Below are 27,653 nucleotides of genomic sequence, written 5' to 3'. Positions count from 1 at the left end.
AGCCCACGCAAGTTCAAGTCCAGGTAAAGACTGATTGCGTAAAATTACAATAATTCAATATTGAGGCAACAGAACTCAAGAACAACTCAGAATCATTGCAAACACCATCACAATGAAAGGAAATGCACACATGCAATTTAAATGACACATGAAGCAATTTTTATCATATTTAACACAAGTCACCACATACTGTAGAAACACAATTGCTGGAAAGTGTGAAGTATTATTAAATCATGGGTAAACTGAAGAGCACACATTTTATAACTCCAATACCACATCATAGATCTAGCTAACTGTTCAGTTGGTCAGTGTAAACCAGGTGTGATCCAAGAGAAATGTGCTAACCTTAGCATGTGGAGCACTTCAGATGTTTATCCTGCAGCTTCCCCTGTTTACTAGTTTAGCTCCTGGCTCTGTTCCATTCCAGGATACATAAGCACTCTGCCTTTGTTACTGAACATTTCCTCAAAGCTTTTTTATTTTTTACAAAAACACATCCCTTTCAACTCAGCCAGGCAATACTGGTTCTACACTGTCTCAGACTGTGTTAGGATGAAAACATGTACAGGACAAATTGAATATCTCTATGTAAGCATTTCTGCTAACATGGAATTTCACCACAAGTTTTACCACAAGCTAAACTAAAGTGAAGACTGTGTCTATTTTTTAAACAGACACAGAATAAGAAAATAACTGAGGTCAGCTTATACTCCATATAGAGTATTGTGGTCTTTTTAGTGGTACCTGCACTGTCAGTTTTAATTGTGTTCACATCTCTTGTGGCACGATTAACACAGCAAGTGATTCTGTTGCTGTAATATACTGACCAATCAATCATTTTTTTCTTTCTATGCTTTCAAAACAGTTATAAAGTAAGTTATCTGCACAGTAATGTTTACTTCTTTCTGTATTTACAGCAATCAGAAGTCTAAGATTTAACATGTTTGTAATAATAATACATCTTTAGAATCCTGGTCAGTAGGGTGCTCTGTAAAGTGGGGAGGAGAAACAGTCACTGCTGATTTGCCATGGGGGACCCATGATGGCACTTCCTGTGGAATCACTATGAAGATCGTTCTCCCAGCCAGGAAGAGAAGCTATGCTCCCTGACTGTGTGGCGGTGTATGATCCTGCACACAGACTTTACTAGGTGAGTCAGAAATTAATATTCTCTGTGATATACCAGGATATTGTGTCTCATTAAAACAATATATAATAGTTAGCAAATACTACATCGCTGATCAAAAAAACAGCAGCATATTACAATTGCTTTGAGAACCCATTAGCAATACCTTATCAAACAGGGGTCAAACTTCTTGTACAGCCAGGGTTACCAGAATCCACTAAAGACAACGATAGAGACTAAAATGTGTGTTGGATAGTTGCTTTAAATAATTAGTTAACAGAATTTAGCATGAATGCAAGGTTCAGTAATCTCTTCCTTTAGTTATTAGTACATACAACAGACCAAATACCAAGTCATGTTGAGATTCATTGCAGTTTTGAAAGGGAGTTGTGTGGGCAGGATAATTCCCTGACACAGAACAGAATCTCAGAATTCTAGTCATAGGGATTCCCCAGCACCTGTAGATGAGGTGGGTGTTGGGTCCTCTTCTATGTATCTATGTCATCTTCTGTGTATCTTCAAACAAAGAGCTAGTGACTTGGAAGATGCTGGATAGTAAGAAAACCTCACCATGATGACCAGAGTCAGGGGTTCCCCGTGATGGTGCTTGATCCACTTCTCCTTATTGGCGATGTAGAAGTGCGGGTCCTCGCAGTAATGCATGTAGAAGCTGCCAGTGTGTGAATCGTCATCGTAGTCTGGCAGGCTGTGGACGGCCGAGCCGTCTCCCGTGTACAAGACCCCGTTGATGTAAAACTTCACTGGCTGCTCCTCAGTACTGTTAGAGGCTGCTGGGGAGGGGCATGTGATAACGGTGGGACTCTGAACTGCACAGATCTGAAAAGGAAGAGCAGAATATGATTAACAAACCGCTACTTTACTCAACAGCATGGAAAATGCGAAAAGTTATCTTAAATATGTCATCTAAATTCAATATTTTACAAGGAATGCCCAAAAACTTAAGCACAGGAGAAAACCATACTCAGTACAGTGGTTATTATAGAAATGACATTATAACATATTCCAGACACTGTCTTTGCTGCGAATGCAAGCCAATGATTGAAAGCATTTTGTAGAATTTAAATTTAACTTTATCTTCTGAAGCACCACAGAAGTGCCAGTTTCAGTGATTAATAAGTCAGTGTTACTACTTTACGCTCTTGGAATGTAGAAAAGAACTTTAAATTATCTCTCTGATAGAATGGTTCTGCTCTTTCTCTCATTGGTTTGTAAAGGTTTCAATACAAAATTCACTGTCAACCAGCAAGCAAAACATCTAACAGCATCATAAAGAAAAAGAATCATAAAGAGAAAGAAAAAATGATGCTTTATTAGATTCTTCAGTTTGGACGCCTGCTGTTATGAAGGGGAGCAGAAAGTATTAAAGTGTATTGATTTTAACATGGACTATATGTTAAAAATGTTGCCTTGGTTGAACTTGGATCCTAGTGTGACTAGCAGACATTTACACATTCACTAATGCAGTTGAGATTGTGACCCACTGTTAGTGTGGCGAGCACTTACTGCTGGTTCTTTCCCGATCCTTAAAACCACCATGGAGATGTTCTGGATCAGATTGAACTCCTGCCCCTTCAAAGTGAGTATCCTTCCTCCACTAAAAAAGACAATACAACATGTAAAACAGTGAATTGGAAGAACTGGAGACTGGAGTTCTCTATAGTCACCTACAGAGCACAAGATTCCCCCACATTGACTGCACTTTGAGTACTGTGTCCAGTTCTGGTCATCACAGTACAAAAGGGACAATGAAGCCCTAGAGAGAGTCCAATGAAGGGCAGCCAGACTAATCCCAGGGTTTAAAGGACTGAGCTACGAACGCAGGCTGGCAGAACAGAATCTATTCAGCCTAGAACAAAGAATTATGGGGGACATGATTCAAGTCTTTCAAATCTTAAAAGGGGTTGACAGTTAACCTCAAAAAATACTTTAAGCACAGCACAGAAATCAGGACCGGAGGACACAGTTGAAAATTAAGTTTCGATAAACTTAGGACAGAGAAAAGGACACTTGTTTACACAGAAAGTGGTGAGGGTATGGAATTAATCTAATTGTATTCTTACTTTGGCCCACATGAAAGTCTGCATAAAGCCATAACACCACACTGACCCCAAATTAAAATAATTTTAACTAACAAAATAATTTCACAAACCTGTTACAAACTTTACCTGTTTCACAGTTAATTTAGCTTAATAGGTCTGAAGTGTGCAGTTTTGAAAGAAACACATGTATTTCCATTCTAAAAGATAATATTCTGGTTAAAGGAAGTTCTCAGTTTCTATGCCTTATTATCTGTTTGCACTTCCTGGGTCATTTCACCTAGGCAGTGTCTCCTGGGTCAAAGCATGTTACTGGCTGAAAGTCAGTCAGTCAATGCAGAAAGCAACTGGTTGGTTAATGTCAGGAAGAAGCCATTAAAGGGGTGGGAACAATTTCATCCTCACAACCAATGAAGTGCAACACAACCTGAAAGCATGGCTTGCAAACAGAGATTTCTTTAACCTTGTGTAGTACCAGATATCAAGTTTTAAATTAAAAATTAAAGTTTACCATAATATGTGTTTCCTTCAAACCTGGGCATTTGAGACTTATACAGGGAATGATGCACAACCTGTAAGAGCTATGGCATGCTTTTGTTAGCTACAATCACTGTAATATGAAGATTCTGCTTGCAAACACTCTTACCTGGTATGGCTTGTTTTCGGACTGATCTCAGATATGACTGGATTTTCCATGTACGTATACATGGTGCTGTTGCTGCTGCTGGGACAGGGGTTGCTCTCAAACTGGACGCACACTTGCACGCTTTCTGTCTTGGGGAGCAGCGCTGCTGGCATGGTGCACTTAATTGTGTCCTGTGTGCGTCTGCAGGAGGAAAAAAGTAATCTGCATTAGAATAAGTACAGATCTCAGTTAGAGTCTGGCTTTGTTCCATGTGGAGTTTGAATAATATATTTTTGAGTTATATAACACAATGATTTTGAGTTATATAATATGATGATTTTTCAAACTTACCAAGTTGGTTACAAAATAACCAACTAATACATATTTGGTAGCAAACAAAAACATTATGAAAATAAATTGATATTATTACCATCGCTGGTCCTTTTTAAATCTCACTTGCTTATTGGGGAACTGTGGCAGGGCAAAATCCTTGCTAGTATAAGGTGTGTGTGTGTGTGTGTGTGTGTGTTTGGGGAGAAACAGTTGGGGATCTGGCTGTAAATTGAATGAGTGATGATTGGTGGTGGTGGTGTGGTGTTGTGTGCGGTACGGTGCTGTGTTATGTCCGTGAGTTTTTGTGTAGACCTTTTGTTTTGATCCTTGTGCCGTTTGTTTTGTTAATGTGTTTTGTTTGTTTAGTGTTTGTATTTGTAAATAAAGTGTGCATTAGCACTTAAACCTGCAGCTTCTGTGTTCTGAGTCTCTCTCCGTGCTGGAGCTACCCTATCACATGAACAGTATGATCTGCATTGGATGATTAGTTAATAAGAAACGTACTGCATTTTTAATGCATAGTAACTATATGTGAGATGCAATGTTTATGTGTGTATGCCATTTGTGCAACTTTACCATTGGTCCTATCTTTGCTTTTTACTTTGATTCGAGACAACGATTTTTTTCCAGTTAAAAGATTAATATGTACTATTGCTTCCTGGTAATTATTTCCTGGAACCTAATCACTTCCTGTACCTTAAGTCACATGGTCTGCTGCTAGGCCATTCAGCAGAAGACATTACTTAATACCAGGAAGCATTCCCTTCATATTATATTAGAAATAGCAGCACTCCTGAAGTATAAAACACATTAAAAAAAGATCTTAAACTCAAAAAGGTGGACCTGTTGAAGGTGGTAATAGGTTAGCAACTAGTTTGCCACCCCTTTATTGTATGTCTATGTTTTTAATCTCACTGAAGGCTACCTATGTTTCATCACTGAGGCTGGCTTTCTTTTTCGCTGTTTTTACTCAGATGGCAGGCTGGTACTTACAGCAGATTTGTACACTCTTTCGTCCCGTTGACCAGTACTCGTATCTTTGATCCCACATCCAGGTTCTTGCCACTGATGATCACTTTTGTTCCTCCAGCTTTGGGACCAAAGTTTGGCTCAATGGAAGTCACCTCTGGGTTCTAAAGGACAGGCTGCAGATTAATACCAGCATGCATTTCAAACCAGTTAAGTATCTAGAATACCTTCACGAATGTAGTATATTTTGTCTGTATTTTAACACAATCTTCAACACCTACATTCCTTCTGTCCATTTGATATTTGATTTGACATCCAAATAATCTAAACCAGACAAAACTCAAATATCCAATGACTCTTGATATATTTATTTTTTTATTTTGTTTTAACGATATTTGATATCTATTTAAAAAATTGAGAAATTAAAACCAAATATTCAAAGAAATAAGTGAAAACGGCAGACTGTGAATAGGAGAATCAGGTCGGTACAATCATAACACACTTATGAAGTGACTTGCCTGGATTGGTTATTCAGCCCTGTGAACAGTGAAACTCAAAGAGATAGTTGAGTTTCATTACGCAGTATGAAAACAGAAAAACTCCTGTAGTTATCTGATTTTTAGCCTCTTTCACAGATCCAGTAATTGGGTATTCATCACTGTATAATCAAATGTGCAGAAATGGCAGTGAGTGCTATACTGAATCTCAAACACCACATCGTCCACGTAGGCGCTGAAATGTGCCTTTTGGGATTGGAATCCTTGGGATTTCACTCTGTGGATCCAAGGTTCACACATGTGCCCATGTGCATCAGATCTTATATTTTTATAACTAAATTGCAGGATTTGTTAGTTAACAGCAATTTAATGAAACAGGTTCCTGCTAGATCTATCATGAACTGATCAGGCAACTGATGGGTCTGTATATGACTGTAGGACTGTAGCTTACCTGCTGAAGGACATTAAGGCCACATTAGAGGGAAAACTCTTTACCAATAGATAAGTATTGGCCTGTTTGCTCAGATAGTTGGCGACCCCCCCTTAACAAAGGTTGTGGAATTGTTTAGCAATGTTGAACAAAACACAACTGCAAAAACCTTCACATAGCTTTTCGCTGTCATTTGCAAATAAAAAAGGCTGCTGGCTTCTGCAGCAGCAAGGTACAAGATTAAAAAACAAGTACTCTGGAATGAATTACCCTGGTCAACACTGGGGAGCCCCTGGCAGTCTGAGCTGCTGCAGACAGTCAAAGCCAGTCTGTGCATGGAAAAGCACAGACTCGTTACCAATCTATTGTCTGAGTAGTAGTTCATGCACTGCTTCCCTTTATTGTGGCAGATGTTTCCTGAAGAGGAATAACTTTTGGAGGTTTGGGTATGGAGTTTCACAACATGGACTCCAACCAATCGTTTTATGAAATATGTTGATTCTGCTTTGTTAACCTGCTACTAGGAGCTGTCTGGGATGTTTAGGAATATTAGTTATGTAAAACATGGTCTGTTTTATCGTTGTATTGGATAGTCCTATGCTGAGGTTAGACATTAATTGCCTGATCAGAATATGATTTTGCTAAAGATTTCTAGCACACTGGACACACAAACTCAGCTGCACTATTGGACTGTATATAATTCTCAAGGACGGGCATTTGGTGTCCCTTGGGGCCCGTCAGACCATTTCATTTGGCCCGCCAACAGTTACCAGATTATTTATTCTGTAATATATTTAATTTCTCAAGCATAATTATTGTATGGTAAGCATACTCCAAGTCTAAAGTGCCTTTTTCAATGTGGATGACTGATCTAGGGGCACTTATGGTTTTACACTGTTAATACAGTTACATGCTGTTTTGTAGCACATTTTGCTGTTATGCATTATGTAGTCCACCAAAATACATGTATAGCTCACCAAAGGTTTTGTGGCTTTTGTGGCCCCCTATTACACCAAAGGTTTGCCCATCCCTGATCTAGAAACAATCCTAAATGAAAATGACTCAAAGGGACAGATTTATTAAGGTCTTTACCCCAAAGTGCATTTTAAGTAACATCTTACAAAACAAGTAACATACAGTACAACTTAGTTCATAACAGATAATGCAACAACATTAAAAAACAACCACAAGATTCACCATGTAAGAAAATGTCTCCCTCGACTTCCCTTCTGTACCCACGAACACAGAAACCACGCTGGAGAACATCGCTGGAGCTTTCTCGGTCTCACAGACAATTCTGCAGAGAATAAACAAGCAAACAAAACACGGTGCATGTCATCCGCAAGTATATCAGTAGTGTCCTATATCCTGTATAGTTATACAAACAGAGGAGGAAAGAGCTGTATAGATGTTTACTGTACAACATTTTTATCAGTAAAATAAAAAAAACATTGCCCTTTTAAATTTCTTCGTGAGGATGTGTCAGTTCTAATATAATGATATCACAGCCTTGTGTCCCAGCAGCTAACACTGCACTGGCCAAATGCTGGGCAACAAGCTTTACTTACTGTGTACATAAACTAAGAGTAAAACCACATAAACTAGAACCCCCACGAGATGAAAATCCTATTCAACTGTTTCATCACATATTATATTTATTCCAACAACAGAGATAACATGCGTTGGCCTAAAATGAAAGGGTCTGGTTTACAGAGAAAATGTAGACAGTGACCACCACAACCAAGCTTCTGACACCATGCTATTAGTAACAACCACATTTCTTTTTTAAACGATCCCCAGGACAGTACCACATAATACATGGAAAACATTTTGAAGGGGGGGGGGGGGGGGGGGGGGGGGGGGGGGAAACAAAAACATCCTGGTCATTTTGGCTGGCTTATCTGACTTCCAGCTGTCCTGGCAGCATTCACTTACACTTCTGAAACAATGTATCTGTCTTGGAGCGGCCTGCAGCCCACACCTCCAATGGAGACCGTGATGTCACTGAATCTGCGGCCCAGGTTCCTTCCTTGTATTGTGAGTAGGGTTCCCCCCTCCAGTGGGCCACTCAGGGGCTCAATCTGGAAATAAACACACACAGGCACTGACAGGAAACCCGGTGTATGAAGCAGGTCAGGGCAAAAACCAGCGTCATAGCCCAGCTGCAGCAGCCACATGAGCACAACTTTGTAGTTTCAGCTCCTAACATAGATTAACGCAGATTAACATGACCTACATCCACTGTAGGTACATGTGTGATGTACAGACTGTCAAACAAGCAGGTAGAAAGACAAGTTCCTCCATAAATCACCAGATCCTCAAAAACATGAGCATTGGATAAGCAACTGGCTTATAGAAAAAGCATGTGTGACGGGGGTTCACCCCACCCCTGGGTGTATTTTGTTATTTTGTATTGTATCTGTTGTATTGTGATTTGGAGGTATTGTTTAGTGTGTAAAAACATAATGTTTTACTGTTCATTATTTTGCAGTTAAAATTCCCAATCCATGCTAAAACTTGTGCAGAATGTGACCATCTCCAGATTGATTAATTTTACTAATCTGGAGACAGTCACATGTATATAAACCTGCAACTTTGGCTGATCGAGGTTAGTGTGTTCAGAGGTGGAACGAGAGACGTGAATCGTGAGAGAAATCAAAGTGATATTATATAATGTGATAACTTGTAATGTGACATTTTACAATGCGATACTTTGTCCTGTGATATTTTGTAACAATTGTAAGTCGCCCTGGATAAGGGCGTCTGCTAAGAAATAAATAATAATAATAAAGACTGACAGACTATGGTACTGGGTAATGTATTCTAGGCCTGTTACTGCAGTTTATATATCGTTCCAATTGGTGCTTTATCTACAGGAAGTGTTTATCATGGCTGATTAGGTTTCATTTTAACCATACTTCCCTTTGGGGTACTGCTGCTAACAAAGGTGTCAACAGCAAAAGCAATGTTGCCATGGGGGAGTTTATATTTCAAACCAATGAAAATGCCTGTTTCTGGGCCAAAATATCACAAACTTCAGTGGGCGCAACCAACGTAAAGTAGAAATCAAGAGAGACTATGCTGAGGTTGTAGACCGCACATAGAAATTCTGGGTTGAATTCTGGTTTCCAAGGGAACTGTGGCTTTTGAGAGCGTTCAGACAGCAAATAGACTAATCCCAGGGCTTAAAGGGTATGTCTTTTGACAGGAGGTTGAGGGTTAGGAAAGACTTGATCAAGTTTTGTAAAAAATCAAATCCAGTGGCTATTTCAGACTTCATGACCAAACGACAACTTTTGGAAGTTGAGATGTAGGATAGAGGATAGGAGGGCCTTTTCAACACAAAAGTGGTGGGTGTCTGGAATTTGATTTTAAGAGCATGAAGATGGGCCAAATGTAATTGACGACACAATAATTACATTGTAATTTTCAAATACTTGTAATGATTGTTAATTTTCTATTGATATTTTCAACAGATGAAATATTTAAAGGTACTAGAGAAAATGAAGAGTTAATGATTACATATGTGAGGAAACCAAAGACAAAATTCTAAGTGCTGAATCCAGGAATTTAGCTTGAAGCCCTATCCTTAACACAAACCATATCCATACCCCTACCTATATCTATATAGATATATATTTACAAAAAAGCCCTTATCATATTTCAGCATTATTCTTATGCCATAAACAGATCTCAATATTGGAGCAACAGAACTCAGAACCACTATGTAAAGAAATAGCATGAAACTGTTTCCTGTTTTAAAGAATATGTTGATCTGCAGTGTATGCTGGCTTACTTTTCTTATTTCTGGAGCGGAGCAGAACTCCTGCACTGCCTTGCACTCGCTTCTCATCCTGCAGCTGTTCTCACACCAGACACAGTGGTGGCCCCGGTCCTCTCTTCCCCAGCACTGAGAGCAGTCTGTGCTGCCCGACATGCAGTTATACACCTCCACTGAACAACATAAGAGGCAACAAGTCACTCTCTGCTCTCTCTCACACAACGCAGCACAGGAAGGAAAGCATGTCTATGTTCAAAACAACACTGTGAAATATCCATGAAACGCAAATAGACCGAGCAGCTCTTTTCTGTGTACATTTAAAAGAAGACAGATTTTCTGATGCTAAACAGTTAAACACGGCAGGTGATATCTCTTATAGAGAACTGTGACTTCCATCTAGGAAACTGCATCTATTTTGTCTTGAGGACTCTTTCAGGTTTTTATAGCACACTTCAGATCTTTTTTTTTCAGATGACTTCCAGTTAAATTGTTATTTGCCTGTATAAAAGATACAAACCTATAATTGGTGTTGGACTGTCAATGAATTTATCTGGGTGTTCTTTCAATCTCAGGTTGACCAGGATTTGCTGACTGTTTTCAGTTGTATAGAGCTGCAGAAAAAAACAATTACATTAGACCATCCGAACATAAGAAAATGTACAAACGAGAAGAGGCCATGCGGCTCATGCAAGCTAAAAAGTTGGGTCTTAAAGGATCCAAGTGATACTGCTTCAACAACATGACTAGTTAACCCATCCCATACCCCCACCACTCTCTGTGTGAAGAACTGTCTCTTTCCCTCTGTCCTAGGTCTAGCTCCACTTCATTTCCAACTGTCCTCTGGTCTTGGCTTCAGCACTTAAAGTATTGCTTAGGGTTAACTATGTCAACTCCTTTTAAGATGTTAAAGACTTCAATGATGACGCCCCCAATTTTTCTTTGTTCTGAGTCAGTTGGGAGAAGTTCAGTCCATATATTCAGGGTCAAAAAAATAGACACACCTGCCAGTTGATACAATATGGGTGTGAGGCATATATAGTGCCAGATATTTCAAATGTTTCTCTAAACCCTATAGTTAAGTAAAGAGCACTTTAAGAGTGACACTTTGTCAGAGTTCGGCTCTCTGTTACTTTTAGCAAAAGACTATATTTAAAGATTTTAATATCAAAGGCTATTTGCAAATACTTTATATTAAACAACAGTAACCATGTGTACAGCAGTAACCATGTGCTTGAAGACAGACATTGGAAGTATTACAGATTTCTCACAGCATGTTTGTTTAAATTTCCATCTATGTTTAAACTTGTACAAAGGAAGCCAGAAGTTGTCCAGATGTAAGTTAGGAAACTCCGCAGGCTGTATTCAAATGATCTAAACAGAGTCAGATCTTCAAGTAATTGCAGCTAACAAGATCATTTCTCCATGATGCGCATCGATGCCTTACATTGGTCTCAAATGTGCACTTATGAAAGAAACACATGTTTAACAAACATGTATTCTCAATTACAACATGATATCTGGTAATGCACTAGGTTAAACAAACCTCTGTTCACAGGCCACGCTTCCTGGGTTACTTCATCAGGAGAGTGGAATTGTTTCCACCCCTTCACTGTTAATAATAACCAATCAGCTGGCTCTGCTTCCGGCCACTTCCTCGGCTTCTTTTATTTCAGAGTATGTTCCAAAGCCTTCCTTCATCCACCCAATCACAGCCTGAACTAAATTCTAAAAATCTTACTTCTCTGCATGTATATAGAAGTGTATGAGGGGCATGCATCTCCGCTATGCATTGAGCAGGTGATAAGGAGACAGTAGGAGAAATGGAAAAAGGGAAGCCGATGCAACACATAAAGAGTAAGGTTTAGTCAGAATGGTAGGATTCCTTTCTGTTTAGTCAGCATATCTGGCTGCAGATACAAAACCACAACAACAGTAATAATTTGATAAATTCTAATTCATTTCTTGTGGGAACGGATATTTTGACTCAGTTGGACATGTGAAACTCAGTTTTTGGAATAATATACTCACTTTTACACTGTGACAGACAATGGCGATTGTGGTAGCCCAGCTTACTTCAGAACACTGATCACTCCCAAAGCAACATTGTAAAGATGTACCCTAACAAAAAAAAAAAAAGCTACATTATCATCCAAAGCTTTAAGTAGCAGGAAATCGTCTATATTTTTACATTTATTGGTGCTTACCATGTTGTCTACCAGGCACCATAGTGTACTACACTTTGCTGTGAGTAAATTTAGGGAAATCTGATAAGCCTCAAATATAACAATTACATTTTTTCATTTTTTTTTTTTACAAAGCATAAGTTTGTGATTTACCCCTATTTTCGCAAAGGAGAAAAACACTTTCATTTTACAAGACTAGAACTAAGTAACTAAGCAACTAGCTTGTCTGTCAGCTTTGTAGCGTCATGTGGCATTTTCTTATTACATAAATAGTTGTTTAAAAAGTATGGAGTAAATATTTGACCAATGACCAGAATTGTATTGTGTGTATGCAGATGAATAAATAGGTTGATACTCTACCTATAAATAACTAGACAGGGTGACTTAAAGGGGGGTGTCAACACTCAACTAGCCAGCCTGTCCGTATGTTATATATTATGGGAGTGAGAACGATACAGTGGGTTTTGCTACTGCCTGCACAACTTTAAACAGGTTTTTGACAGATGTGAAACTTCCTCTTTTGACTCAAGATAGGAAACCATGACGAGTTCCATCCCACAGCACAGTAGAAGCTGTAGAAACTGATCCTGTGCTAGTCCTGCTTGCACGGTGAATTACGATGTAAATAATTGTCCAGTTATAAAATATGTTCATATTGTGGTGACAAATTTTCTGATTTTGGGGACCTAGATCTATAACTAAAAATGAAGATGTTCAGTGGAACAGTTTACACTTTAGTTAGTTAGGAAAGACTCTGCTGCGTAGTGCAGGTCTGTTGAGTTGGGAGCTGTGCTGTACAGTACCTGCAAGGTCTCTGTGTTGGCCAGTGAGAAGATGATGTCTTGAGTGGTTCCAGTTGCTATTGGATCCAGAGTAGCAGGTATGAGTTTTGGACAGGATGCAGAATCCTGTTCGGGGGAAAAAAGAGATTAGTTCACTTGTGTTTTTAATTAAAAAAAAAACTTTGCTTTTATGCAGTATTATTAGTACAATTAATGAAATCATGATGGATTGTAAATATGTCAGAGGCATTGCAGTCCTATTGCAAAGCTGTGTCTGGAATACATTCTTATTTCTTCAATAAAACACACACACCATGGTTCTTACAGGCCCGGCTATTCGTGTGCCTCCAACCAGGGACCAGCATGTATTTAACTCATTTAAAAACAAATAGTGAATCACACTGTGTTTCGAATAAAGCTCCTAGTTTGAGAAAGTGTCAGCTAGCACACGTGTCACTGAAACACTAAGCTTTGTCTTAAACTTTCTCTTCAGAAAATGTGTTTGTGGGCCGACCAAAGCCATGTGAAGACATAATATAGATCCCTCACGTCAGATGTCCGCACTCATCAAACAAGCAAGTTCAAATAATTATTAGTTCACATTAGTTTATTTTTTGAGGTTAAAAGAAGCTAATGATTATTTGAACTTGCTTGTTTGATGAGTGCACACATCCGATGTGAGGGAGATATAGTTTATTGTTATGAAGTCAACGCACCGACTTTCGGATTTTATGAAGAAACTCGCTGTGAGTTGAGCGCAAGGGGTAAAGAACAAACCTTCTAAGACATAATATAGACACAGGTATAAATATATTTTGAAAGTAGGGGCGGAGCAGTTTGTGTAGTCCATATATCCAGTGTTGTTTTGATATCTGGTTATCCAAAATAAAACAATGTTATTTGTAACATTTACATTCCCTCCATTAACCCTTACTTAGTTGATATCCATTTGCTATTCTCAGTTGACTTCAGTCAATAAGCAGCATTCGAGAAATATGACTCTACTTGATTAAACAATGCCTTACCTCAAGCAAATCCCTAGAGTCCAAATTACTAGAGACACAGGCAAAGGTCTTCACATTCCAGTAACATTTCCACTTTGCATTCAGACAGCTAGTACATCTGAAACAACAAAAACAGTGTTTATTACCAACATACTTGAACATCTCCTACTGCACAGAGTGCAAGTCACTAGTGATTAACAATTGCATAGTTTTGCCATTTTCTTCTTGGTGTGAAGTCAAAGCAGTGGATAATTGCCAGTAAAAATAGAAAGTACAGAGACAAATAGTTCATAAAGCCACCCCCTAGGAGTACAAGTACAACAGCCTCCTTGGTTTCTCTTAAAGGATGAAATGAACATACAGTATTCTTGTCTATAATTGTTATAACCATTCACATGCTCACACTGTTTTACTGCAGTACAAAGATTTTCTTTTCATCACTCACTTGGCTAAACCAACTAGTTTTATATAAGAACATAAAGAAAATTATGAACAAGGAGAGGCCATTCAGCCCACCTAGTTCCTGTTAGCTCAGGGGTCCCCAGACTTTTTTTCGCTCAAGGCCCCTACAACATTAGGCATCCTGTCTACGAACCCCTACCCAACGAATCCATACAAATGGACTACCTTACTTTCATTGTAAACAAAATTCTACCTTTCTCTTAAAAAAAAAAGATTGAATTCACAGCTGCTTTGCTGTAAAGGACGTTTCAACTTTGAACGTCTGAGACACTCAAGTCAGCAATGTCAAGCAGATCAAACACTTTGAGTACTCAAGGCCATCTTTCTTTGTAGCACGAGCAAATTCAAACTGGATATACTGAGTGTTTTTAAAAACACGATTTCGAGAGGTTGTTTGTTTGTACTGGTGGAAGTGCGACTGCTTTCATTATGTTCAGTTTCATTTCTCGGACATTTGAAAAACTGCTCCTAATTACTGTACTCAGTTGTATTCTGACTGCAAATGCAACATAAACTTGCATGTAAAGATAAGCCCAAGCATGCATGTGTTATGGTCCCCCTGAAACCATTTTGTGGCCCACCCCAGCTGTCCCCGGCCCCCAGTTTGGGAGCCCCTGTATTAGCTGATTGATCTCAAAGCTTTGTCAAGATGGGTCTTAAAGGATCCAGACATCATACATAGTGCCCTTCTCACAAATTCAACCTGAAACAGGCCCTGTATCAAAACTTTGTTGTATTATTTTGTATAGAGTATGTTAAAAAAAAAATGTCTCAGGGTGTTCTGTGTTGGTTTAAAAACCCTTACCATCTTCACACATAGCGCTTTTATAACACCACTTATAAAAAAATTTAAAAAACTGTTTAAAAAGTGTAAAAAAAAACATCCGGTTTTCAAACATATGCAGTATACAAGCTCGTTTGCATCAGCAGTTGTAGAGCTTTAAACATGATTTCGTTGAAAATGGTCAGAATCCATGACTGCAGGTCATCACACAACACTGCCCTTTACACAAACAACAGCCCAACAACCACAGATACACACACTCAGAAACACAGCTACAGAGGAGGAGTAAGATATTGAAATGCTGCCGATAATCGAGTGCCATCGTCCTCATTTGAGGACAGGTTACTTCGTAATTTCTGCATTTTTAACTGGCATCTAACTGTTATTTTCTCTTTAACTATATTGTTACGATAACTTACTCTAATTTTGTTAAGTGTAAAAGTTAAGTCTAAATGTAATGTATCAAATAATATAGATATAGCTTATGCTCTGAGTTGTCTATACAGAATGAGCAATACAATACAATACACTAATGCCTCCTGTGCATTGCTAAGTAGCTTTAAACTTACCACACACTAACTTTTATGAATACAGATCCAAGAAACAGACTTTTGATATTTTAGCAAGAATGCAGTCTCAGAAACAACCATTTCTGAAGCAGGAGACACAGTGGAGATTAGAAACAGACTCTCCAGTGGTTAAGCGGGAAGCCTCGGTGCAGATCGGTACAAGGTCTTGCAGATTTATCTGTAGCTGACACATTCAGTTTCCTTTTCCTGCTTTAATTCCAGCAATCACAGGTTAACACTGACACGTAAGGGATTTTACATTTCACACCTTTGCACAAGCAACAGCTGATGGAAGGGGAATATACATTTGCACAGATATATAAAGAAAGAAATAAAACACAGTAAATATGGTACCTCATCTTTTTCAAAGTACATCTGATTTTCACATTGAATAGTAGTCTATATGAATCCTATTGAGGGTGTTTGCAGCAATTTTCTTATCACACTTCTAATCAGAGGTGTTGTAAAATGAGGCCTATTGCAGCAAAGAGACTTCAGCTATCACTGTGAGACAAATCATTATGCATGCACTGGTGCTGAGTATATATCTGGCCTTCGGTTACTTTTCAAGGTTTTAGATTGCCATAGAAACAGCTATATTGTTTTAGGCACACTGTAAAAAACAGTAAAAAAAAAAAAAAAAAAAAATAAATATATATATATATATATATATATATATATATATATATATATATATATATATATATATATATATATATATATATATATATAGTGACCTTAAGGATATGAAAAGCAATGACTTCTAGCATTTGGCAATTTAGTAAGAAACAACAAAAGCTTTGAATGTGATTCGGTTTGACTTACGCTGTTTTTGCATTAAACATTCCAGTCCTCTCACAGTCATAAATAATTACATTTCCCCACACAATGCTCGTGCCATTGACCTTGATGGTAGTGCGGATGGTTACGTGATCTGTCAAAAAATAAAACAAATAACAGGAGAATAATCGAGGTACACCTAACACTCAAATGAGAATACAAATCTACAGTAAGACTGTGAACATGTTCCTCATGAATGGCGAGGGTCCCTTAGTCTGACTGCTGTTGACAGTACAGCAATAAACTCCCGTACTAATCTAAAGAATCACGTCTGCTCAGTCCTGGCCGACTTTGTTAAAGAAACACTGTCCTGTTAAGCCACGATGGTTTTGGAAGAGGACTGCTGCCCATTGAAAACAAGCTGAAAACAAGCAGGCACCAGCCTATTTGTATCTACCAGATCAAAGCAGCCAAGATCCAAGACTTGGTTTGTTCAGTCCTCTGTAGCTAAAAAAGGGAAGTATTTGTGGCTTTGTTTATAAATCATTATTGTGTCATTACTACATCTAAGATATGCTAATGGGTTAAAAATATCACCCCATGATTGCTCCAATGCTTCCACTCATCATGTGCTGCATGACTGATGCCACTTTGTATTAGGAACTAATGTAAATATACTGAAGTAATTATGAAGGTTAGGGTCAATATAGTACATTTAAACTGTGCCTCACAGCCACTTGGCCAAGGTGAAGGGGCTATTGTTTATGGGGAGGCCACAACAAAGGTAGACACCTGGGTTATACTGACAGGTGACATGTGTGTTGATACTGTCACTCCTCTCAAACTAAAGTTTGCTAACTTCATTAAAACCAAGCAAAGGCAATGCTCGCTCTTCTAACAGAAAGTAAATCTAGAGACACAAATATGACTTCCTGTTGGAGACATACCTTGACCCAGTGGGAATTCTGGGTACTTCTCCTTTGGTAAAAATGGGCAGGAGTGAATTTGAGATGGTGCAGAATCAATTCCATATATTGTGGCCTCTGTAGAAACCCCATTTCCATAATCGCACTCCACCTTTGTTCTGTGAAGGTCAGGGACGCTACCATTGATCAAAATCCCAACATCCTTAAAGAAGACAAAGATAAAAGGTTGAGTTATACAAGGCACATCCTGTCCAAGATACATGGAGGCTGAAAATGGAGCTTATGTAATAGTACCAGAACTTACTTTGAAGGTAGAAGCCAAGTTGATTTCTGAGGGTGTAATAGTCATAGATGGACAAATGTCAAATCCTTCATTCAGGCTAATCCAGAAATGTGGTTGTTTCCAGTCTCTACATTCTCTTTGCAGAGAACACCTGGAACAGATTTAAGTTTTAAAACCATTCAAGTTAACCTTCCCAAAACTTTAAACTCAACACAGAAAGCAGGATGAGAGGACACAGTTGGAAATTAAGTGGAGACAGACTGAGGGTAGGAATGGGCTGATGTCGAATCACTGAGTCATTTTTCGTTGTGCCAAAGCAATGCATTTCTACCAGATTACATGTACTTTGTTCTCATTTAAAGATTCTTGTAATGCTGTTTATTTATTTATTTAATAATTAAAAGGCATGAGATGTAGTTAGAAATGAAAGTATAACATGTTGACAAAAAGCAACTTCTCTTTCTGACCATGGTATTCTCTGGCACCTAACACAGCCGACTATGGAAGTCAGCAGGTCAGTAAAGCTTCTAAAAATAAAATGAATAAGGAGTCTGGGCTTTTAACTACTCTATTGGGAATTCACCCTGACGGTGCATAATGTGTAAGCAAGGCATGTGTTTTTGAATAGTGTTGTTGTAGCTGACACAAGCTGGTGCTGAGAATCTGACTCATTCCCTTGCGAACAATCTTTTAACCCTTAACGCTACCCCACTGGATGTAACCTTTGCAGTACTATCTTTGTGGGTGATTTTAGTTTACAGCTCATAGCAACAGAAGATCCGGACAAGTTAAAGGATCCATGTGATTCTGCCTCAACAGGTAACTCAGTCTACACCCCCACCACTCTCTGTTTGAATAAATGTTTCCATCCCTTTGTTCTCTTACTATATGAAACAATCTATTCATTTTTTTGCCACTTAGTGTAAGAAAGCCGAGGAAGGTTTGTACCTGCTCTCCAGGGTACACCATCCACAGTACGCATCTGCAGCTCCTAGACACTGATTGCAAGTGCTGTACAGATCACACTTTGCTACTTTAACGCGGATCATCTGAAAACCAGCAGAGGCTTGTTAATGAAACTAGAAAACTGTTAGCAAGCAGTGAATCAAGAAACGTTCCTCACATTCAAAAACTACTGAGGCAGTGAGATTTTACAGAAAAAGCCTTATTAAAATGTGACTGATTTAATTACTAATTTAACATCATGAAATATACATTCGTATTGTTTAGTTACAATGCACCTGTTTGGTATTCTTTTCAATGAATTTCCCTTGATGTTTAAAACAGGACTGAAAACAATAAGGGTGTTGAGTTTTCTGTTACAGCAGGGCATGCTTATTCTGAACCCTAACCCTAATAAATACAAGTTCACAGTTACATTTTACACTACAGATTATACTGAATTCACAGCACATGACTAACTTACTGTATCCCTTCCCATCTGTAAGTCATCAGAAGTAATACATTACACAATACACCCACTAAGTTTAAGAGTTTCTTACCTGATACGATGTCATCAGATATATGTAGTTGTTATCACTGGGGTCAAAACTCATAATGTGATGGACGGATTCCCGAGAAGCCACATTGATTGATTTCTGGCTTCCCAAGGTCAAGTTTTTAAGCAGGTTGAGCTGTAATAAAAAAAAAAACAGATGCACTTGCATTTTATTACCAGGGCTGTCCAAATTGTTTGACACAAACAGATCACATGAGTCACAGCAGTATAGTGAAGAGCCATAAAACCGAACCACCTTGGGTGCCATACTAGAATATATTTCCCAACATTTTGTTACATGTTTAACTCTGCTCTAAAACCCCTATTTATCAATGACAAATACTGTACAAGGTATACAGTGTTTTTTCTTTGATTTGATGACTTTAATATGTTTAGAAGTTTTTCACTCGTTGCTTTGTCAGGGGTCAAGAGTTTGAATTACACTCAATTAGAGGTAGCCACCAAACTCTCACAAACATATTATAAGTCATTGACTCTAAATAATAAAAAAAACAAAAACAGAATAAGCTGATATTAACATATTTAATCTATTTATTTAGAACCTGTTGTGGTTAAAACCTGTATTTCTTAACAACTGACCACCTCTTTCTTTTCCCTTTCAGTATGATTGCCAATACTACCACAGAAGCTGAGCATCATTAAAATTGCTGCTACATATGTCTGTGTGATAACAAGATTACTGAAGACAAAACAGGGGGAGGGGCACCTTTAATAAGAACACTGATGAAAAGGAAAAGTAGGGCACAGAAGAATGATAATGTGCTTTTATCCGTCCTACATCGATATCAAAGGAGATGCCTGAAGCCTCCAGGTTCTCATAATTCTACAGTTGAGCAAGGTTGTTAAATATGACCAATAAAAAAAGCTGAACTGAAAAAAAATTGCTTCCTCAGACACTGATAGCATGGTCTATCTGAAAGATAAGAGGAAAACACACACCCGCAAGGCATTTGCAAAAGTTATGCAGAATTTTTACAGAGTGCTTTACAATACTACATTTTATTGAAATGATCTGGATATGGACCATAACTTTTAAAAGCGATTCTCACACTCTATTATAATGAACTAAGAAGTACCAGTTATCCAAGAAGAAGAAGAAGAAGAAGAAGAAGAAGAAGAAGAAGAAGAAGAAGAAGAAGAACTCTACATTGCTAAAACAGAATGTACTAAATCAAACAGTTGAAGTAACAACAAAGCTAACATGCTAAATGATATATCTTGAGTTTATAGTTTAAAAGTTTAGTGGATCAATAAATCTTTATTTTATATAGTGCCTTTCATAGTGGAAAACCATCACAAAGCTCTTACATTAGAACTAAACTAATCTTCAGACGCTTGGTCTGGGTCTCATGTATTCTTATTGTTAATTTTAATTTCAATCATCACATCCTGGTGACTTTTCAAAATTCGGAAGTGTACTGCATCCCTGTGGCCCCGAAAGAGTTTCAAAACGTCTCTTCTCTCAAAGTTCAGCTTGTATACTAGAGTGCAACCATTAACCTGCCCCCTGCAGCACTCTCCTCCTAATGATGTAAGTGTTGCAGGGGGGACAGCTTCATAGTTACACTCTAATGCACCGGCTGAACTTATAGAAATGTCTGAGAGACCTTTTCAGGTTGCAGGTGTGCTTTACACTTCACACACCACACCTTTATGCTTGTAACCTGCATATAAATTAGGTTTTTATATTTTTGCCTAACAACATTAGAAGTAATTTAGATAACGAAAAGCATTGCCTTCATTTTAGTAGTAAAATACAATTTTAACAATTGGTATACCTTTTGCAGCCTCCCAGTGGCTGTACCCAGGAATACAATGGTGTGGTCATTGACACTGGCAACAGCGACAGCGGTCAGCCCAGACGACTCAAACACTGGACTGGCCTTCAGGGGCTTCCGGAGAGCCAGAGGGTGCTGCAGGTGAGCGGCCCCACAATCCAGCTGTTCTGACTGCAACTGCAGAACAGACCAAGCAAACATAAATCATACCATTTTCAACCCTTTTTCATAAAAAAAAAATGTTTCTCCTGTTTTTTTTACATTCAACTGGGGCAAACATGGCCCCTACTTTTGTATTCATGTTGCTACTCATTCCTATGTAATAAAAATGGGGGGGGGACGGGACGGGACGGGACGGACAAGTTTGTCCCAGTTTCTTCTTGTTTTTCATTAGGTTTTTACTGAGCTTCTCATTTTTTTTATACTTGCCCCCTATTTATATGGCTGGTACCTTTTATTTTAACTTGGCCATTTTGTACATGTGAAATGTTTTTGGACAGATAAATCTGTTATTAGAGAAAACTTATTGAGATGGAACATCTCATTTGCAAATATACCCTTGGGAGACCAACAGTAAATTGCTCCAGCAAAAACTATGTACATGCCTAGGTTGTGTGGATCACAAGTTAATGAGTTTAATGGTCTCAAATATGTGCAGTCTCAGACAAGAACGCACCTGCCTGCCAGGCACAGACTATGAGCTGTCTGTGCAAAACAGATTTGATACCTTGCCCATTGTAATTGAAATTTGGAACTTGGCAACATAGCTTTAATATAAAAACAGATATCAGGGATTACATTGGCTCATTTAGACAAAAAAGTGCTTGCAACATACCACAGGTTCTGTGTTTTTTTTTTTTTTACCCAATGAAATCATGCAATTAGTTTAACTCTTAAAGAATTGTTTATTTGGCAATGGAAAGTGTCTGTTAACTAGTTATTATCCTGTTATACAATCTCAGATTTCAATACATACATGATGGTTTTCTTCCTAGCTATGGCAAAACATATCAATGCATGTCCAGTCACTAAAAAAACAAAGCTGATTAAAGGAAGAAAAAAAAGGTCAGTCTGGGAGTTCTACTTTTTGATGTGTGTAGGAAGTCTTATCTAGCATGTTCCAAAAGCTGTTTCAGCAAGCAATAATAATGCAAAAAACTAAATCATGGTCCAAGTTCTGACTCCGGTTTTACAAATTGCTGATATAAAACCGACCAGTTGAATCAGCAGAGCTGCATTAAAGGAAATTTGCTTTCACTGAAAAAATCCCTTCTCATCACAACCTACCAAAGACATAATAATGCAGCTGTACCTAAATCTTTGTTTCCACAGCTGAGATGAATTACAATGTATTATAACAAGCACTATATTCATTTTTACAGGTTTCCAAGACAATTAAACAGTTAAACAGTTTAAAACATTTCTTCACATAATTCGTTAAAGCTTGAATGCAGCCCACTGCCCGTTGTTTTTGTTTTATTAAACTCTGACAAGACAAGTAAGTTCTGCAGTTAACGGGTTTGCAGCTTCCTAGATGCATGTGTCACTAAGGGCCCTTTCACACCTAGTTCGTTTGGAGAGGATAATTCGCACTTGAGTTCAGTTGACACCTAAGTTCGGTTCGTTTTGGTTGGTGTAAAACGTCCAAACGCACATGAGTGCGCACAAAACAAGTGGACTGGGATTCACTTAAATAGGTGGTCTCGGCCCGATTGAGCTGGAACTGTAATGCGTTTCAACCTCAGAGTCGGACAGTATGAAAGCAATCGCATTGATATCTAAGATGTAAACGAAACCGAACAAACTGATGTAATGCAGAACCCTACAGTAAATCGCGCACAGAAAGCACGCATAGGTGTGTGTATTGTATGGTGAAAAAAAAAAAAAAAAAAACATAATGCACATAATGACGCAGGAAAACGTCGGTGCCCTCAGCGATATGTCTAGCACGGGTTTCGTGCTGACATTTTAACAGCAGATGTCAAACAAACCAAATGAACGCACATTATGTAATTATTACAGATTCTACAGTATTTAATAGACGCTCTGTACATTTATATCCGCTGATTGTCATCCTAGAGTGTAGGACTGTCTATAACCGATGGAGTTAACTGAAAGAACAGTTGCAGGCAGTTCACGCATTTTGCAGGATAGGCCAGAATCGCTTTGAAAACGGCTATGAAGCTGCTTGCAAAATTATGAGGGATTTACAGCTGGAGATGGCGAATCGTAAAAGCAGACAACAGTGATGTTCTCTTAAAACGTGTATTTCAGCGACGTGCTTTCTAAAAGTACGGTGTATATAGCCTCCATGTAAATAAACTTGAAATTAACTTGAAACTCTGGCTTTCTGCTTATTAAGAACTTCGGCTGTCAACCAATGATAATAACCGGCATCTAGCATATCAGTGTTGTCACAAGACTGCTGGTGGAACCCTCCCTGCTTAGGTTCACTATAGGCTCTTTACTGATACCGCAACTAACATCTATCTAGGCATCAACAAGAAGTTATCATTTTGGTCACGTGTACAGATAGTCGACCTGGTTCACTTGAAATAATTGTAATGTGAAAGCAGACGCATTCTGCTGGGATTGCAGTTGTGAAGGCGAACTTAAACTCCCTTGGAGAAAAAAAAAAAAAATTAGTTCGTTTGATATTTTTCAGTGTGAAACCAAGTGAAGCAAAATTGCAACATTTTAGTTAGTTTGCAAGTGGATTCTGAATCGCACCTTTATAAACGAACTAGGTGTGAAAGAGCCCTACGCATTGTTTTAATCATTGCATTTCATATCATACGGCCTTCAGCAAGACGCTTTTTTAAAACATAAAAGCGATACGTGACTGGTAAGTGGTAATTCCCCCTTTAGCATATAGTCATGAATAGCCTAAATGAGTTAAAAAGGTAGATGAATCTGCTTACTGTTTTATTGCGAGTGGTTTGTCGTTTGCAATGTGCAGGTGTGTTGTAATTGTAGAAGCTCTGAGGCTGTATCATCTGATTCTGCAGTACTGTATCAATCCTGCCTTGATATTCTGCATACTTCGAAGCTCATCTTACAGCCGCGCTGCACATCTGTCTGCTGTTGTGTGCTGCGGCCGATCCCTTGGGACCGTCTCGTTTCTTTTCTCGTAGTTTGGGAATCGACTTGTATTGCCAGTGGCACCTTTTCAACAAGGTTCATTTTTGTTTATGGGGCAAACACAGTTTCTGTTAATATGATGCACCATTGTGCCACTATTATATTATACTTTCCCCATTTTTAAATTATTATTTTATTTAATTGTCAGTTATTACGCTGCTGACATATAATAAATGACACTGGTAGTGGTGTAACAAGAACTAACTTCTGGGCAATAAAAATAGCTATAGTCCTACCGATTACCATAGAAGTCTTAATTAAAAAATTATACAACGGTTTAGAAGTAGATGGTTAACTATTACCCTGGATAGACCTGCACGTGTAGTTAGTGTAACAACTTATTTAATTGCAATTGAAAAAGTAATCCTGGATTCAATAAATCGAATTCTTACAGGTTTTTTATAGGTAACCTCAAAACTAGAGTAAGACAGTAATGGTTCGCCTTCAGTGCGATCTAGCGTTAGCCGATTTGCTTGACGTTCCACATTGTTTAGATTGCCAAAGGGTAGTTTTAACTTTAAATAGGCAAGACCCCTCCCCGCTGAATCCACGATTTACTCCCATATGCATTCTCAAATTGAAATATATATTTGTAACCGGTGTTATTGTTACAGGAAACATATTTTGGTTATTTTCAACGAAAGATATAAACCTCACTAAAATGTAAAAGCCAAGGGAAACTGCACTTGTACAACAAATGTGCCTCTAGTGACAGAATATTGCAGAATAAACTTTAGTTCCCACAACCTTATTAAGGCTTTGGCACAACTTTCTATAATAACAAAACCAAAGAAAAATTGTGATCTCTGAGGATGTTTGTTTTCTGGAAAAAATGATTCATACTTCTTAAACTGTCACACACAATAGACAGGCACACATACTAGACCATGCCATTAAAAGCAGAGTGATTTAATAAGATGTTGCTGACACATAAGAGACCACACCAGTTAAATGAACATATCACATAAAAAACAAATGTAGCAAACTAAGTAGGGCTAATTGAGTTGATTGACCTACCACAATATTCTTCTTAACGCAGCCAGCTCCAGTCCCTTGAATTACACTATCCAGCACCGACACGTCTCCGGAATTTGTCTCACTTAAACATGTTTTTCGGGCATTCCTAATCGAACTTTCAATATCTGAAAACTGAAATACGCACAGTGCCGATTTTTTATTCGATTTTTCAAAAATTCCAAACAAGAGGTCTCGTTCTTTTAAGTAGCTAGAAAGATAAACTCTAGCAGAGAAAACGGAAACCAATCTGTTGAAAACGCTGCCATCAGAACCACACTGAAGACCCATTTGGATGTAAGACTCGGTAAGCTTTTTACACTCTTTCCGTTTGGTTTTGTTGTCCAGACAAATCCTCGCCAGTATGCTATTGGGTTGGTTCGCCTTTTCCCCTAAGTTGGCGTCGTTGTTCATTGCGATATAAGAATATGTCTTATGAATGAAAGCGTGAACAAAACTCAGTTTGTTCTTGGGTTTGACTTCTTGCTTGATCTTAAACACGTTGTCTTCCGATGGATTTATATCATAGGTGAAAAGCCTCGACAGCTCATTGACGTTTAGGGACCTAATAGCTATCTCAGGTGTGTTTTCAAACCTCAAGTCCTCTTTGCTGTGGTTCTTGGGGAAAAACGCCGTGCCCACACCGGTATAAGTCGCCCCAACCAGAAGCCGAGTGTTACCCCCAGAGCTCCTGAGGATGAGCCCGACTGTTGAAGCGTTGGGGTGGTTGGCAGCAATATTAAGCATGCTTGGAAAAACTGTCACCTTGTGGTCTCCCTGTGGGGGGAATTCAACAGCTATTTCGGAAATGTTCTCCAGCTTTCTTAGCTCACAAAAACCCTGGTAAACTGAACCACATACTACAGCCACGTGCTGGTCCCGGTCCAGCTGCAGGAGCTTGTTATAGTTGTCTGTCAGAACTTTGGGGTGCTCGCAGGAGGCATGGGGAAGATACGGCGCATGGCAGAGCATGTTATCCAAAACTGGTCCCGTTTTCTCCTCAATCTCCAGGCTCAAATTACCGTCCAGTTGATAAATCCTGTTCACGCTCGCCAGGTACACTTTGTTGGAAACTTCATTCACTGCAAAGTTGTTGGTCGGGTCTGGAGATTTGAATAGCCGCTGAACTTCAAGTCCCCTTGCATAGTGGTGGTTGGTATTAATAAAGACAACCAAAAACAAGTCCCAAAGAAGAAGCCGAACTCTTTCAGAAGGAGGCATTTCTCCTTCTTGTTACAAGCAGCGGGGAATGCAATGAAGAGTGCATGGATAAGAAAATGTGTTTTTCTTACTAGTATAATCCAAGAGGAAACCTGTTTCCTGCTGCTACATACGCCTAAACGAAAAAAATGAAGTGATTAAGAGAGTCGTGCTTCCTTTCTCTTAGGCAGCAGAAACCGTTTCGCTACTGATAATGCTTATCGCCAGATCTGAACACAGTCCTCCCAAAGAAAGGATATTCTTAGCTCTAGCGCCCCTTGTTCAAAATCAATCTGAGTTTTTTTTTTTGTTTTGTTTTTGTTGTCATAACGCCATGCTTATGAAGATACTACTACCTGGATCAAGAGAATAATTAATGGTTTACTTGGATACTTTAACAAAAACATAGAATAAGCAATGCAGTCAGGTCTAAACTCACATTCAATTAAACAATAGGAGCACAATTGCACGCTTATAAATATACAAACCGTAATGTGGAATATATAAAGGATATGTGTGTGTGTGTGTGTGTGTGTGTGTGTGTGTGTGTGTGTGTGTATATATATATATATATATATATATATATATATATACACACACACACACACACACACACACACACACATATATATATATATATATATATAGAGAGAGAGAGAGAGAGAGAGAGAGAGAGAGAGAGAGAGAGAGAGAGAGAGAGAGGGGAGACTGGGGTTGGTTGCACTTTTTGCTCTTTATTATTTTTCTCAATCTGGTGACATGCTACAAGGTTCTATTCCTCGTTATATTGAAGAATAACTCATGTATAAATTGATGTTTTTTTTTTATTTCAGCATAACTTTATTCCAAATATGATATTTAGACGGTTGAAAATGCGCTGGTCATCTGTGACAACCTGTCCCATACTGGGGTTGGTTGTCACACGATATGGGGTTGGTTGTCACAACGTATGTTCTTGCTTTTACAGTAGACAATAATGCATTTTTTTGTGTTTTTACTGTATACAGTGATGATGATATTATAACCATATGTTTTCCAGAGCTTTTGGTTTTACTTTATTATCTGTTTTATAAGGCTCTATTTTATGCAACAGTTAAGAGACCTGCTCGAGGGAAACAAATTTAAATTTTGGGATTTTTTGAGGGGGGGGGGGGGGGGGGGGGGGGGGGGGGGGGGGGGGGGGGGGGGGGGGGGGGGGGGGGGGGGGGGGGGGGGGGGGGGGGGGGGGGGGGGGGGGGGGGGGGGGGGGGGGGGGGGGGGGGGGGGGGGGGGGGGGGGGGGGGGGGGGGGAGGTTGGGGTAAGGGGGGGGGGGGGGGGGGGGAGGGGGGGGGAACACTTATAAAATGCATTTTGATAAGTGCCTCCTTATTTTGCTCTGCATCATAATGGCCGTTCCTCGGGCGATGTAG

At 38.9% G+C, this 27,653-nt stretch overlaps 1 protein-coding gene across 2 annotated transcripts in view; it reads right to left on the bottom strand.

Moving 5' to 3' along the window:
* Positions 1-26,616, bottom strand: part of LOC121328794 (plexin-D1-like) — a 49,716-nt gene extending 23,100 nt beyond the window's left edge. For both annotated transcript variants that reach the window (XM_041273852.1, XM_041273853.1), the window contains exons 1-18: positions 25,047-26,616; positions 20,889-21,065; positions 19,094-19,225; positions 18,540-18,640; positions 17,613-17,742; positions 17,330-17,510; positions 16,428-16,536; positions 13,809-13,905; positions 12,805-12,909; positions 11,847-11,936; positions 10,336-10,429; positions 9,834-9,991; positions 7,973-8,118; positions 7,235-7,334; positions 5,135-5,274; positions 3,830-4,009; positions 2,651-2,741; positions 1,697-1,963 (exon numbers count right to left, since the gene is read on the bottom strand). In XM_041273852.1, coding sequence (XP_041129786.1) covers positions 1,697-1,963; positions 2,651-2,741; positions 3,830-4,009; positions 5,135-5,274; positions 7,235-7,334; positions 7,973-8,118; positions 9,834-9,991; positions 10,336-10,429; positions 11,847-11,936; positions 12,805-12,909; positions 13,809-13,905; positions 16,428-16,536; positions 17,330-17,510; positions 17,613-17,742; positions 18,540-18,640; positions 19,094-19,225; positions 20,889-21,065; positions 25,047-26,264 — 3,516 coding nt within the window. In that variant the 5' untranslated portion in view covers positions 26,265-26,616. The remainder of the gene's footprint in view (positions 1-1,696; positions 1,964-2,650; positions 2,742-3,829; positions 4,010-5,134; positions 5,275-7,234; positions 7,335-7,972; positions 8,119-9,833; positions 9,992-10,335; positions 10,430-11,846; positions 11,937-12,804; positions 12,910-13,808; positions 13,906-16,427; positions 16,537-17,329; positions 17,511-17,612; positions 17,743-18,539; positions 18,641-19,093; positions 19,226-20,888; positions 21,066-25,046) is intronic.
* Positions 26,617-27,653: the final 1,037 nt, after the last annotated feature.

This window comes from Polyodon spathula, chromosome 16, assembly GCF_017654505.1.
Source record: "Polyodon spathula isolate WHYD16114869_AA chromosome 16, ASM1765450v1, whole genome shotgun sequence".
NCBI lineage: Eukaryota > Metazoa > Chordata > Actinopteri > Acipenseriformes > Polyodontidae > Polyodon > Polyodon spathula.
The sequence above is the reverse complement of the archived record's forward strand: the minus strand, read 5'-3'. Positions and strand labels throughout refer to the sequence as shown.